The following is a 12825-nucleotide window of genomic DNA, read 5'->3' as shown; positions in this document are numbered from 1 at the left end:
TGGTAGAAAGGATGTGGTACCATCCTTGTGAGCCAGCGTCCTTGACCGTGTCCTTGAGGCGCATGTGGAAGGACTGGCCAGCCGCTGCTGTGTCGGCTGCGCCACACGTGGACAGTGAAGGATAGGAGCTGTGGCGTCTGTGCTTTAGGATATGGCTGCAATGACGTCTGTGTACAGAAATCTTAGTGAGTCGGCCATTTTTCTTAAATGTCAGTTAAGTACACACAGACACCTGAGTCTCAAACAAGTGACTTCCTCGTGGGCCCTCTAGGATGGGGGGCTTCAAGCCTCCTCCATGAGGACTGGCTGAGTTGAGTTTTTATGTCCTGTATATGCTTGGCTATAAGTCATCAGCCTTGGGATGACTTTAAGGATCAGAGTGTGTTTACCAAAAACAGTGGCTTTCTAGGGACTTCCCTGGCGGTCCAGTGGCTAAACGCCACGCTCCCAGTGCAGGAGGCCGAGGTCCAATCAATCCCCTCATCAGGGAACTATTCACGGATCCCACATGCTACAACTAAGGTAAATTTTTAACCATAAATTGAAAGAGACCCCACATGCCTGAGGCAGGGCACAAAACAAACAAACAAAACAAACTGATGTCATATTTAAAAGGAGCAGTATAAAAGGGGATGGCGCACAACACACAGGACATTTCACCCCACGAGAGGTCGCCTTCATTTGCCCAGAGGCTGGGCCTGCCACCCTCCCGTGTTGCAGGGACACTGAGGTACAGAGTCGAAGCCTCAGAATCGCAGGAGGGGGGTGAACTCTGCTTATCTTCACTCATGACCGTTTTTTTTTCCTACTGAGTCATTGACTTACCAGGCAATAAAAGCTGCAAAGTCTTTTATTGTTCCTATTATATTTTTCTTACACGATGATAAAAAAAGTAGATAAGGGGTCATTATGAAAGTGTACAGGATATTGTCGTTGATCAGGCATGCCTAACATCAGTGTGTGGTATCAGATTTATAACGTATGGAGAGGAAATTAGGATACAATTTAGATGGGCTGTCCGGTGACTGAGCTGATAGGATCTAGGATTCGGAGGATAAGTGCGTGTAAGTGTTAGTCACTCAGTCGTGTCCAACCCTTTGAGATCCTATGGACTGTAGCCCGCCAGGCTTCTCTGTCCATGAAATTCTCCAGGCAAGAATACTGGAGTGGGTTGTCATTCCCTTCTCCAGGGGATCTTCCCGACCTAGGAATTAAACCCAGACTTCCTCATCTGAGGTCTCCTCAGATTCTTGACCATCTGAGCCACCAGGAGGGAAGCCCTTTGGAAGGAGATTGCTTTTTTATTTTTTTTAAGGGGAATATATTCTATCCTAAGGGCTTCCCCAGTGGTTCAGCAGTCAAGAACCCACCTGCTATGCAGGAGACACGACAGCGACCATGGGTTCAGCCTCTGGGTCGGGAAGATCCCCTGGAGAAGGAAATGGCAACCCGCTCCAGTATTCTTGCCTTGAGAATCCCATGGACAGAGGAGCCTGGTGGACTGCAGTCCATGGGATCGCAAAGAGCTGGACACCACCGAGCAACTAAACAACAAAATTCTACTCTAAGTCCAAACAGAATGTCATCAATTTCAAGATAAATAGGTGAGCACAGACCAGCCTTCTTTCTAGCCTGGTCCTTGATCAACTTCTCTTCGGGCTTATTCACTGTATTCATGGAGAAGCCTGGCCAGGACCCATCATAAAACAGCTGCATCTTCTACAAAATGTAGTACTTTGATCTGGTTTTTAAATCTGACTACTAAGAATCTGGCCCTCTGTAACCTCATTCACTGTTGAAAGTTCCGAAGGGTTCAGTAAATCGCACCCTTCTTCCCCTGGAGCTCCGAACCAGTTGAAAAATAAATAGAATGAAGGAAAATGGAACTGAAGGTATTGCGGCTGATTCTGAGAAAGCTTATATTGGAGAATGTGGGGGGGTTTTTGGTAGGCAAGTGGGTTACCTACTTTTCAGCCCTGGAATTAAAGAAACATTCTCACTCAGTCATGGACAGTGAAGGCCAGTCCCTCACCCAACCTCCTCCACCCACACAACCTCACTGCCCAGAGGAAGGGGGCAGAGGGTAGTGCAAATTCAGCCAGTCACCCCCTCTGGGGAGTGTGTGTAAAGATTACCCTGGTGGAGGGCCCCATGGGGAACCCAGAGGTGTGTTTCTACCCTACCTCGTTCCTGCCCAGGTAACTGTCCCAGAGTCTGCTGCATTATCAGAGTTGTCTGTTGCTGTGCGGTGCTCAATCATGTCCAACTCTTTGCAACCCTGTGAACTGTAGCCGACCAGACTCCTCTGTCCATGGGATTCTTCAGGCAAGAATACTGGAGTGGGTTGCCCTTTCCTCCTCCAGGGGATCTTCCTGACTCAGGGGTTGAACCCACATCTCTTTCATCTCTTGCGTTGGCAGGCAGATTCTTTACCACTGTACCACCTGAGAAGCATTATCAGAGTTGGCTGACAGATCTGGATGCTCCTAGGATTAATAACAGGTTAAATTTTTGAGATGAGAACTCTCCCATATAGCCTCTTCCAGTTGGGCTGCTTGTCACCACCCTAACCCCAGGCTTATCGTGCCGTGGTCCCTACCGTCAGGCTCCAAACCCTGGGCCATGATTTACTGGGATATGAGATGAATCTGGGGCTTCCCAGGTGGTGCTAGTGGTGAAGAACTCAGCCACCAATGCAGGAGATGCGAGTTCAATGCCTGGGTTGAGAAGAGCCCCACTCCAGTATTCTTGCCTGGAGAATCCCCATGGACAGAGGAGCCTGGCGGGCTACAGTCCATGGGGTGGCAGAGTCGGACACCACTGAAGCGACTTAGCACACACACATGCATGAGATGAATCTGATTTCATATTATCAAGTATCTAGTGATAAATAGTAAAGGAGAAGCTTCTTCTAAGAGCACGAGGAGAGTTTTTTGTCTTCTAAGATTATTCAGTTCAGTTCAGTTCAGTTGCTCAGTTGTGTCCGACTCTTTGGGACCCCATGAATTGCAGCCACCAGGCCTCCCTGTCCATCACCAACTCCCGGAGTTCATTCAAACTCATGTCCATTGAGTCGGTGATGCCATCTTCTCCTCCTTCCCCCAATCCCTGCCAGCATCAGTCTTTTCCAATGAGTCAACTCTTCGCATGAGGTGGCCAAAGTACTGGAGTTTCAGCTTTAGCATCAGTCCTTCCAGAGAACACCCAGGGCTGATCTCCTTCAGAATGGACTGGTTGGATCTCCTTGCAGTCCAAGGGACTCTCAAGAGTCTTCTCCAACACCACAGTTCAAAAGCATCAATTCTTCAGTGCTCAGCTTTCTTCACAGTCCAACTCTCACATCCATACACGACCACTGGAAAAACCATAGCCTTGACTAGGCGGACTTTTGTTGGCAAAGTAATGTCTCTGCTTTTTAATATGCTATCTAGCTTGGTCATAACTTTCCTTCCAATGAGTAAGTGTCCTTTAATTTCATGGCTGCAATCACCATCTACAGTGATTTTGGACCCCCAAAAAATTAAGTCTGACACTATTTCCACTGTTTCCCCATCTATTTCCCATGAAGTGATGGGACCAGATGCCATGATTTTCGTTTTCTGAATGTTGAGCTTTAAGACAACTTTTTCACTCTCCTCTTTCACTTTCATCAAGAGGCTTTTTAGTTCTTCACTTTCTGCCATAAGGGTGGTGTCATCTGCATATCTGAGGTTATTGATATGTCTCCCAGCAATCTTGATTCCAGCTTGTGCTTCTTCCAGCCCAGTGTTTCTCATGATGTACTCTGCGTATAAGTTAAATAAGCAAGGTGACAATATACAGCCTTAACGTACTCCTTTTCCTATTTGGAACCAGTCTGTTGTTCCATGTCCAGTACAAGAACTACACAAATATGGGTCAGCTGGAAAATGTATAACAGTTTAGCAGGAAATGGAGTGAAGCACAAATCCCTTCCCTGCCTCGCACCCACCCCCTCCCGCTTCCTCCACAGGTGACACTGTTTTATATGCATTTTCCAAACCTTTAAAACCATATAAAACTGAGATTTTATTAGATACGTCCTTCTGCAGCTGTCTCTTTTAACTTAATGGTACATTTTCAAGAGTCTTTCATGTCCTTTTAGCATATTTATATCTTCCTTATCTTTTAGAATCTTAATTTGACAACAGTATGGTTCATTTAACCATTCCTCTGGTAGACATTGTCAGTTTTTTGCCATTTCTAACAGTGTAACATCTGTCTTTGTGTGCTGCAAACAGCATTTAAAAATGCCGTGGAATACCTTTCTCCTCTTAGCCACCTGTTTGCAGTGGGTAAGCTTGAATGCAGAGACACTCTCAAGGTGGACACCTGAGCACAGCCCCCTGGGTGAGTCCCAAAGCCCACCCAGTGGCACCTCTGGGTTTGTGACTCTTCAGATGGGAAAGTTTCCATTTAAATCCATCCTTATTGGAGAAAATGGCTTATTTAGAAATTAACCCTCCCTTTCTCACACAACTCCCAGTAGGCCCCACTGGAAGTATAAGGACTTCCCTGGTGGTCCAGTAGCTAAGATTCTGCACTCCCAATGCCGGGGGTCTGGGTCCAACCCATGGTCAGGGAACTAGATCTCACACGCCACAAGTAAGAGTTCCCATGCCGCAACTAAGAGTTTGCATGCTTCATCTGAGACCCAGTGCAGACAAATAAATAAAATTTAAAAAAAAGAAATGTAAGTTATAATACTTCCAGATCTGAATATACTAAATATATATAGTATTAATATTAAATATACTAAATTTAAATTTAGTATATTTAAATATACTAAAAGCATTAAATATACTAAAAGCTCAGGACATGTGACTCTTTGGAGGAATCTACTTCCAAAATCACCCATCTTTGTTAGCAGTAACAACCTGCAGAGAGCTGGGGTGGTGGCCGTGACAGTGACCCTTTTGGGATGGGGCCTTGTGCAGTTGTTCACGAAGCCTTGCTGTGATGCTGTTCCACGAAGGAGAGCATTTCCTGAAGCTTCCAGCAGGGGGTGCTGTGGCTCCCCCTGCCCTGCCTCCTGGCTTTGTGTCTGTCTGTTCAGGGTCTCCCTCTTTCTGTCCTGATTAAAGCAACATTTTCTGCCTGGTCTCAGTCTCAAAGCCCTTAAATCTCTGATGGCTCCTTCTCATGGGAGCTGGAGTGACCTTTTTGGTTGTGTCTTTTTTTTTTTTTTGGCCACAAATGGGATCTAGTTCCCTGACCAGGGATTGAATCTGCGCCCCCTGCATAAGATACCACAGTCTTAACCACTGGACTGGGCCAGGGAAGCTCCTGGCTGTGTCCTATTTATTTAGCCCAAAGGTTTCAGGAAGTATTTAGGTATGTACAGGAACCTGACCTTGTCACTCTACCTTGCGTAACAGCTGTCTGTCACTGCTTGCAGTCCAAAGTGCTCCGCGTGAGTCCTCAGCCCTCCATGATGTGATGCCTGTCCATCTATCCAGGCCCGACTCTGGTCACAGAAACCCCAAGGAGCCCCAGCATGCCCGCCCCTGGCCCCAGGTGCTCAGACACCTCCAGGCTATGGGGTGGAGGGACAGGGCCAAGGGCAGTGCCCTCAGCGACCTGGGGAGCCAGAGAGAACCCTTCCCGAGAGGCTCCTGGAAAACTCACTGGCACATTCGGACACTCGGGCACACCCACACCACACACACGCTTAGCTCTGTTTCCACATGTCATTCGCCCCATGCTCCATGGCAACGCTCCCCTCCTGCGGCCACAGCCCTGCCTTCTCGAGTTGTGCACCTCCTGTTAGAGGGTTGGCCATAGCAGCCACCCTTCCCCAGGTGGTGGGGACACCCCCTGGGTCTCTGGCTCCCATGGCCTCTCTGCCCGCTGGCCAACACACAGTCCCTCAAGTGTCCCTCTGTGGTTATTTAACGTCTCCTGACGATCATGCCCCGTGAGGTCTCTTGACAAGGGTCCTGCCTTTGTCTGCACTGCACAGGCGGCCGCTGTGTCAGCATTAGTCCTGTGTGAGCAGAGCCTGGGAAGCAGGGCTGGTCCTCTGCGGACCGGCCTGGTCCGAGGAGGTTTCGGGCCCCAAACAGGGCCTTCCTGTCCCTGGTACCCTTGCAGCTCTTTCTTCCTGACCCTCCCCTGACTGCGTCCTCTGGAACAGCAGTTTCCGAGATGTGTGCCCGTAAGCCAGCCCCACAGGTTGGCCCTATCCCCAGACAAAGCGTTGATGTCGCGAGTTTGAGACACACTTTGTCCTGAGGTTCACAGCCGCACACCGGCATCTGGAGAAGGCCCACGGTGAGGGACTGCTTACCCCGTCCAACCCAGTGACTTTCCAGTCCCCATGACTAAGGGATACTTGCATCACGTCACACCTCATACCAGTTTCTCTAAATACACTTCCTGATGTCACGGGTCATTAGCAAAGCTCCTCATCCTGCCGCTGTCACCAAGAGCTGTCTCAGGCTCGTTTGGCCCCTCTACCGCGAGGGCCAGGCTCAGGTCCCTGGCCTGCAGGCTGAGAAGTGATGGAGGCGTAGCTCTGACCTGTCACTCTCAGCCCAGGTATCGATTTATCTCTCCCACGCCCAAGCGTTCCGGCCAGCCCTGCCCTTATCCTGGCACGGGAGAGGTGCTCAGAGACTAATGACAGGTTCAGCAACAGGTTCCTACGTTCATTGTTCCTGCCTCTGCCTGGGCCCGGAAAGGGTTGCTGCACCTTCACACTGTGCTTCCCCAGCTGGGAAAGCACCGCCTGCCCGCGCCCAACGTCCACTGTGGGCTAGGACGCCGGTCTCTTTCCGGTGCCCCAGGCCTTGGGGGTGCTCGCCCTGACCACCCAGCGTAATGTACCAGACGTCACACACCGCCCACGTGGCCTGCAGTCGGGACCCTTAGCGAGGGGATGCTGTCTGGGCCCATCGTCCAGACTCAGAATCCAGTGTTTGCTCGAGAGGGGGATGATTCCAACTGATGATGGACTTGGGCCCTTTCTCTCCCAGCTTTCTCTCCCTGGGGCTTTCCTTCCTTGGCCAGACCACTGGATCTGTGTCCACCCCACCTGCCTGCAGAGCAGCGCCCGCAGCTGGTGGCGGTGACCTTTAGAAATCCCATCCAGTGTAAAGGCTGGTCAAGAGGTCAGAGCAAGACCCACCCACCCACCCACCCGAGGTGTTTGAGTATTCTTACTAACGCCTCCACGTCGGGGAAGGAAGTGGTCGTTGTCACCTGCAGTGAGCTCTCCATTCTGTGGGCAAGCTTCTACCAGGGTATCAATGTTAAAGGTCAACATCCCAGTGCATAACTTCAGCTCAGTGCCTCTCAGCTCCAGCACCCCCGTCAGTTCAGGGAGCTCAGGGTGGACGGGCAGAAAAAGGGGGGAAGTGAGGCTGACTTCCACGTGCTCTTCTTGGCGTCTGCACCCACTGGTATGATATTGTCCCCATCTTGCAGATTTGGTGCGGAGAGTTATTTGATCACTGATTCTTCCCACTGAATTGCAAGCTGTCTGAGAAGAGGGCCTTTGTCTTGCTCACCAGTATCAGCAGTGCCTCAGTTCAGTTCAGTTCAGTCGCTCAGTCGTGTCCGACTTTTTGCGACCCCATGAATCGCAGCACGCCAGGCCTCCCTGTCCATCACCATCTCCCGGAGTTCACTCAGACTCAGGTCCATTGAGTCAGTGATGCCATCCAGCCATCTCATCCTCTGTCATGTCCTTCTCCTCCTGCCCCCAATCCCTCCCAGCATCAGAGTCTTTTCTAATGAGTCAACTCTTTGCATGAGGTGGCCAAAGTACTGGAGTTTCAGCTTCAGCATCATTCCTTCCAAAGAAATCCCAGGGCTGATCTCCTTCAGAATGGACTGGTTGGATCTCCTTGCAGTCCAAGGGACTCTCAAGAGTCTTCTCCAACACCACAGTTCAAAAGCATCAATTCTTCGGCGCTCAGCCTTCTTCACAGTCCAACTCTCACATCCATACATGACCACAGGAAAAACCATAGCCTTGACTAGACGGACCTTTGTTGGCAAAGTAATGTCTCTGCTTTTGAATATGCTATCTGCAGAGGCCTATTGGGTGAGCAATCAGTAGGGACTTAACGAAATACCTTAACCTCTCCTCTCTCATTAAGGGTGCGCTCAGCCATTCTTCCTACAGCTCATCACCAGTTTGGGTGTTTTTTTTTTTTTTTGGGTGTTGTTGTTTTCTTTTACTTGATTGGATAATAAAGGGGCTTCCCAGGTGGTGCTGGTGGTAAAGAACCTGCCTGCCAGTGCAAGAGACTCGGGAGACATGGGTTCGGTCCTTGGGTTGGGAAGATCCCGTGGAGGAGGGCATGGCAACCCACTCTAGTATTCCTGCCTGGAGAATCCCATGGACAGAGGAGTCTGCAGCCTACAGTCCAGGGGGTCACAAAGAGTCCAAGACAACTGAAGCGACTTAGCACCCACGCACAGATAATAAAGTCTTGATACTATTTGACATACTGGCTTTTCTCATAAAAGGGTCAGTTATTACTACTTTTCAATTAATTTCTTCCTAGGACAAATAGAATGTTGTAGAATTTAGCAAAAGAGGAAAAGAATCAATTTTTGAAAGATAGAAAAGGTTTTCTTGGCTATGAAAAAAGGGGGTGTATGTAAGTGAATTTTATTTGTGGAAATATGAATTAGCCAATATCACTAATTTTAAAATATTTTTCTTTTGTGCATATATTATGCTAATATTTTACTATGGCTGTGTCCTTAACTGACTCATTCCAGGCTCCTTGATCCTCTTAGTGTGTTAGATGAGTAATTTAGATGACGTTTCCAACTTATTTTCTGAATTCCTTGCTACTTAAGCCAGTAACAGGAATAACAGGTAGTTTCTTTGATTAAAAAAAAAATGTCAAAGGTTTAAAAATAAAAAAGAAAAGGAAATTCCCTGGTGGCTCAGTGGTTAGGACGCCGCTTTCTTACTGCCAAGTGCCAAGGGCCCAGGTTCAGTCCTAGTCAGGGAACTAAAATTCCACAAACCATGCAGTGTGGCCAAGGGAAAAAAAAAGTCGAAGAGTTAAAAAATGCAAAACGTACTTGGTCATGAGTCATTTAAAAGCAGGGCTTTCTGTCTTCGAGGTGAGAATTGAGAGGTCTGTAATACTTTGAAGGGAAACAGTTGACAACAGGGCTGATTTATTACAGGAGATTGTTACATTTGTCAAGCATTCTGACACGGATTCTATTTTTTTTAATAATTTTATTTATTTATTTTTGGCTGTCCTGGGGCTTTGTTGCTGTTCGGGCTTTTCTCTAGTGTGGCGAGCGGGGACTACTCTCTAGTTGAGGGGTGTGGGCTTCTCTTGTTGCAGAGCATAGGCTTCAGTGGTTGTGGCATACAGGCTCAGCAGCTCTTCGGCATGTGGGATCTTCCCAGACCAGGGATCAAACCTGTGTGTCCTGCATTGGCAGGCAGATTCTTTACCACGGAGCCACCGAGGAAGCCCTAGAGTGCCCATTTTTGAAGATTTAAAATAAAACAAAAAACTTTTTTGGCCATGTGGTTTAGGGATCTTAGATCTTAGGGATTGAACCTGGGCCTTTGGCAATGAGAACACGGAGTCCTAACCACTGGACCACCAGAAAATTCCCTCAAGTGCCCCTTTAGGAAGTCAGTCTTGATTCATTCAATCAGCAAACGCTGACTGAGTGTCTCTGTGGTCCAGGCACCGTGGTTCGTGTTAGGGACACGAGGGTGCTATATCTCCAGCCTTTGTGGAAAGGACACAGAAGTGGCTGCAAAATAACCACCATTGAATATGATCAGCATGGATAAGGCTCTGTTAGAGGGTTGTGGTAACATAGAGGAAGCAGGGTACCAACGCCTGCCCCTTCTGGAAAGGCCCCCCAGACAGCTGAGACTTCCTCTCTTCTGCTCTACTTAGCTTTTCCCTCCTAGAGTTCTCTTCGACAAATTCCAAACATTCTATCACTCTTAGTTCAGTTACTCAGTCGTGTCTGACTCTTTCCTACCCCATGGACGGCAGCAACGCCAGGCCTCCCCGTACATCACCAACTCCCGAAGTTTACTCAAACCCATGTCCATAGAGTCAGTGATGCCATCCAACCATCTCATCCTCTGTCGTCCCTTCTCCTCCTGCCTTCAATCTTTCCCAGCATCAGGGTCTTTTCCAATGAGTCAGCTCTTCACATCAGGTGGCTAAAGTATTGGAGTTTCAGCTTCAGCATCAGTCCTTCCAATGTATATTCAGGACTGATTTCCTTTAGGATGGACTGGTTGGATGTCCTTCAGTCCAAGGGACTCTCAAGAGTCTTCTCCAACACCACAGTTCAAAAGCATCAATTCTTCGGTGCTCAGCTTTCTTTATAGTCCAACTCTCACATCCGTACGTGATCACTGGAAAAACCATAGCTTTGACTATTACTTTACCTATAAATAATTCAGTGTACATCTCAAACAGATAAGGGCTTTAAAAAACAAACAAAACATAACCACAGTGTGAAATATAATTAACACTAAGTCCTTAGTATCATGTAATACCAGTGAGATTTTCACATTTCCCTTCTTTGCTCAAACGTCCTTTATGGTTGGTTTGAGTGCCATTCACAGCACTTGGTTTTGTCTATTGTAGTGCATGCTTAATATGGCAAAAAGAAAGCAAGAAGACAATAAATGGGACATGCCCATAAAGTAGGCTGTGATTTGGCCTATAGACAGAATCTTTAAATCCCCTTTAGGGAGTGGTATGGGAGGGGGCTTGTGAATTTTTCCTATAAACATTTCTATAGTGTTTGACTTGGTGCAAAGTGCATGTGTTATTTTTATATTCAAAGATAAAAATCTTAATAAAACCAGGATAATAAACTGATTTCCATTGCTTTTATTCTTTATGATGTCTTTGACCAGGCAGCTTTAAGTTCCTCCAAGAGCTTGGTCAGGGTGAACCCACCCGCGGTTTTATAGCGTGCTCTTTGGAGTGGAGTTTAGCAACAAGTTAAGGGTGCGTAGCTTGGGAAATGCATCAGTAAGGTGTCACTGAACTTGAACTTGGGCTGATTTTTAAATTGAATCTGATTATGGTTGGAGAATCTGGTGGATGAAAAACTTTGCAAATCTGTTGTTTTTGTACCACCACAGTGACTGGGCGTTAGCACATTGCTGTCAGTGTTTTAACACAAAATCTGTTTCCTTCTGCCCCTCCCCCGCAGGCTTCAACCATGTTAAGAGCCTCCTTGGCACCCGTGTAAGTAACTGCTCTGAGGAACTGTTATTAAGGGGAATGGCTATGGGTAAAAATGGAATTCCAAGTGCTTTTAATCAATTCTCGTTTTAAGTGCCTAATTTAGATGAATTCCTTTACTTAGCTGGAGCTCCATGTAGGTATTAAAGGAAATACCAGTAATTATAAGTAATACTTATCAAATATGTTTGGAATAAAGATTTTTTTTAAGTCCCAAAAAATACTTATAAAAATGTCTTTTAAAGTTATTTCTATTTATGTTGGAAAGATAGCATCAAATGGAAAAAAATCATTGAATTTTTCCTATAATGTTTTATAGAGATCAATTTAATTTCCTGTCATAAGGCAGTCAACGGAGTGTTGCAGTGTTTACATTTCACGTTCTCTGCCGATTCACACCATGACCAGGGCCGCAGGGTGGGTCTGTGTTGTGCTGGAGCATTCCTGCCCAGGTCACTTAGGCTGTCCCCCGGGGGCGGGGGAGGGGGGGCTTCATCAGGCATGTGTGTTGCAGTAGCAAGGAAGTCGAGAACCTTTGGCGTGGACATGAGGATTAGGGTGGGTTCTGGTGACTCTGTGAGCCAGCCTTGGGTGGCGAGAAGTGGGGGATGCGGTGGGCTGGGTGCTGTGAGATTACACAGACACCTGCACTTCATACAGCATTCCTCCTCCCTCCATCCTGCCTGAGCCCGACATGGACCCTGCACTTGGTTCACTCTGGTTGGTAGCTCTAGAATGTGGTGCTTATGAGCACAGACTATCAGCATTAAAACCCCCTTGGCCACAGACTCTGTGACCTTGGACCACTTTCATACCTCTCTATACCTCAGTTTCCTCAGAGACCCTGGGAGAGTGGCTGGACCACAGAAATGCCAGGTTGTTGAGCAACTTAGTTGGTAATATTGCCGTTGTTGTTCAGTCTCTTAAGTCATATCCAACTCTTTGCACCATGCAAGGCTTCCCTGTCCTTCACTATCTCCCAGAGCTCAGTCAAACTCATGTCCACCAAGGCAGTGATGGCATCCAACTATCTCATCCTGTGTCGCCCCCTCTCCTCCTACCCTTAGTCTTTCCCAGTTGGCTCTTCGCATCAGGTGGCCAAAGTGTTGGAGATTTGGCATCAGCATCAGTCCATCATTGGCAAGTAAATATGGCCCAAATAGGACAGTTTTTCCTCTTTCCAGTAGAAGCTCCCCAGCTATGGAACATCATCAAACTTGGTTTTTAAAATGGAACTTCTTTTTGTCTAGAAAAAGCCTGTTTGAATTTAAATTTTTTTTTTTTTTACTTTTGAAATAATTTCAGAGTTGCAAAACAGAGAATTCCCATATATCCTTCACCCAGATTCCCAGTGCTACTGTTTTACACCAGCCCAGTGTAGTTATCAAAATGAGAAGATTAATGCTGCCTCAGCACTGTCAGCTGACCGGCAGGCCTGACTCACACTTTACCGGTTGTTCCATCGTGTCCTTTCTGTGGACTGAGATTCACTCCAGGATCACACATGTTAGTCCTGTCACATCTTAGTTTCCTTTACTTCGAAATCCTTCTTCAGTCTTGGTCTTTTGTGGCCTTGACACTTTTGAAGAATACT

At 47.4% G+C, this 12825-nt stretch overlaps 1 protein-coding gene across 9 annotated transcripts in view; it reads left to right on the top strand.

Annotated features, from left to right (window-relative positions):
* ARMC9 (armadillo repeat containing 9) overlaps positions 1-12825 on the top strand; it is a 183379-nt gene that overhangs the window by 38692 nt on the left and 131862 nt on the right. For all 9 annotated transcript variants that reach the window (XR_011467299.1, XM_070385231.1, XM_070385246.1 and 6 more), the window contains exon 10: positions 11200-11234. Coding sequence is in view for 8 of the 9 variants with exons in the window: in XM_070385231.1 (XP_070241332.1) it covers positions 11200-11234 (35 nt within the window). In the remaining variant the exon portion in view is untranslated. The remainder of the gene's footprint in view (positions 1-11199; positions 11235-12825) is intronic.

This window comes from Bos mutus, chromosome 2 (assembly GCF_027580195.1).
Source record: "Bos mutus isolate GX-2022 chromosome 2, NWIPB_WYAK_1.1, whole genome shotgun sequence".
Taxonomy (NCBI): Eukaryota; Metazoa; Chordata; class Mammalia; order Artiodactyla; family Bovidae; genus Bos; species Bos mutus.
The sequence above is the reverse complement of the archived record's forward strand: the minus strand, read 5'-3'. Positions and strand labels throughout refer to the sequence as shown.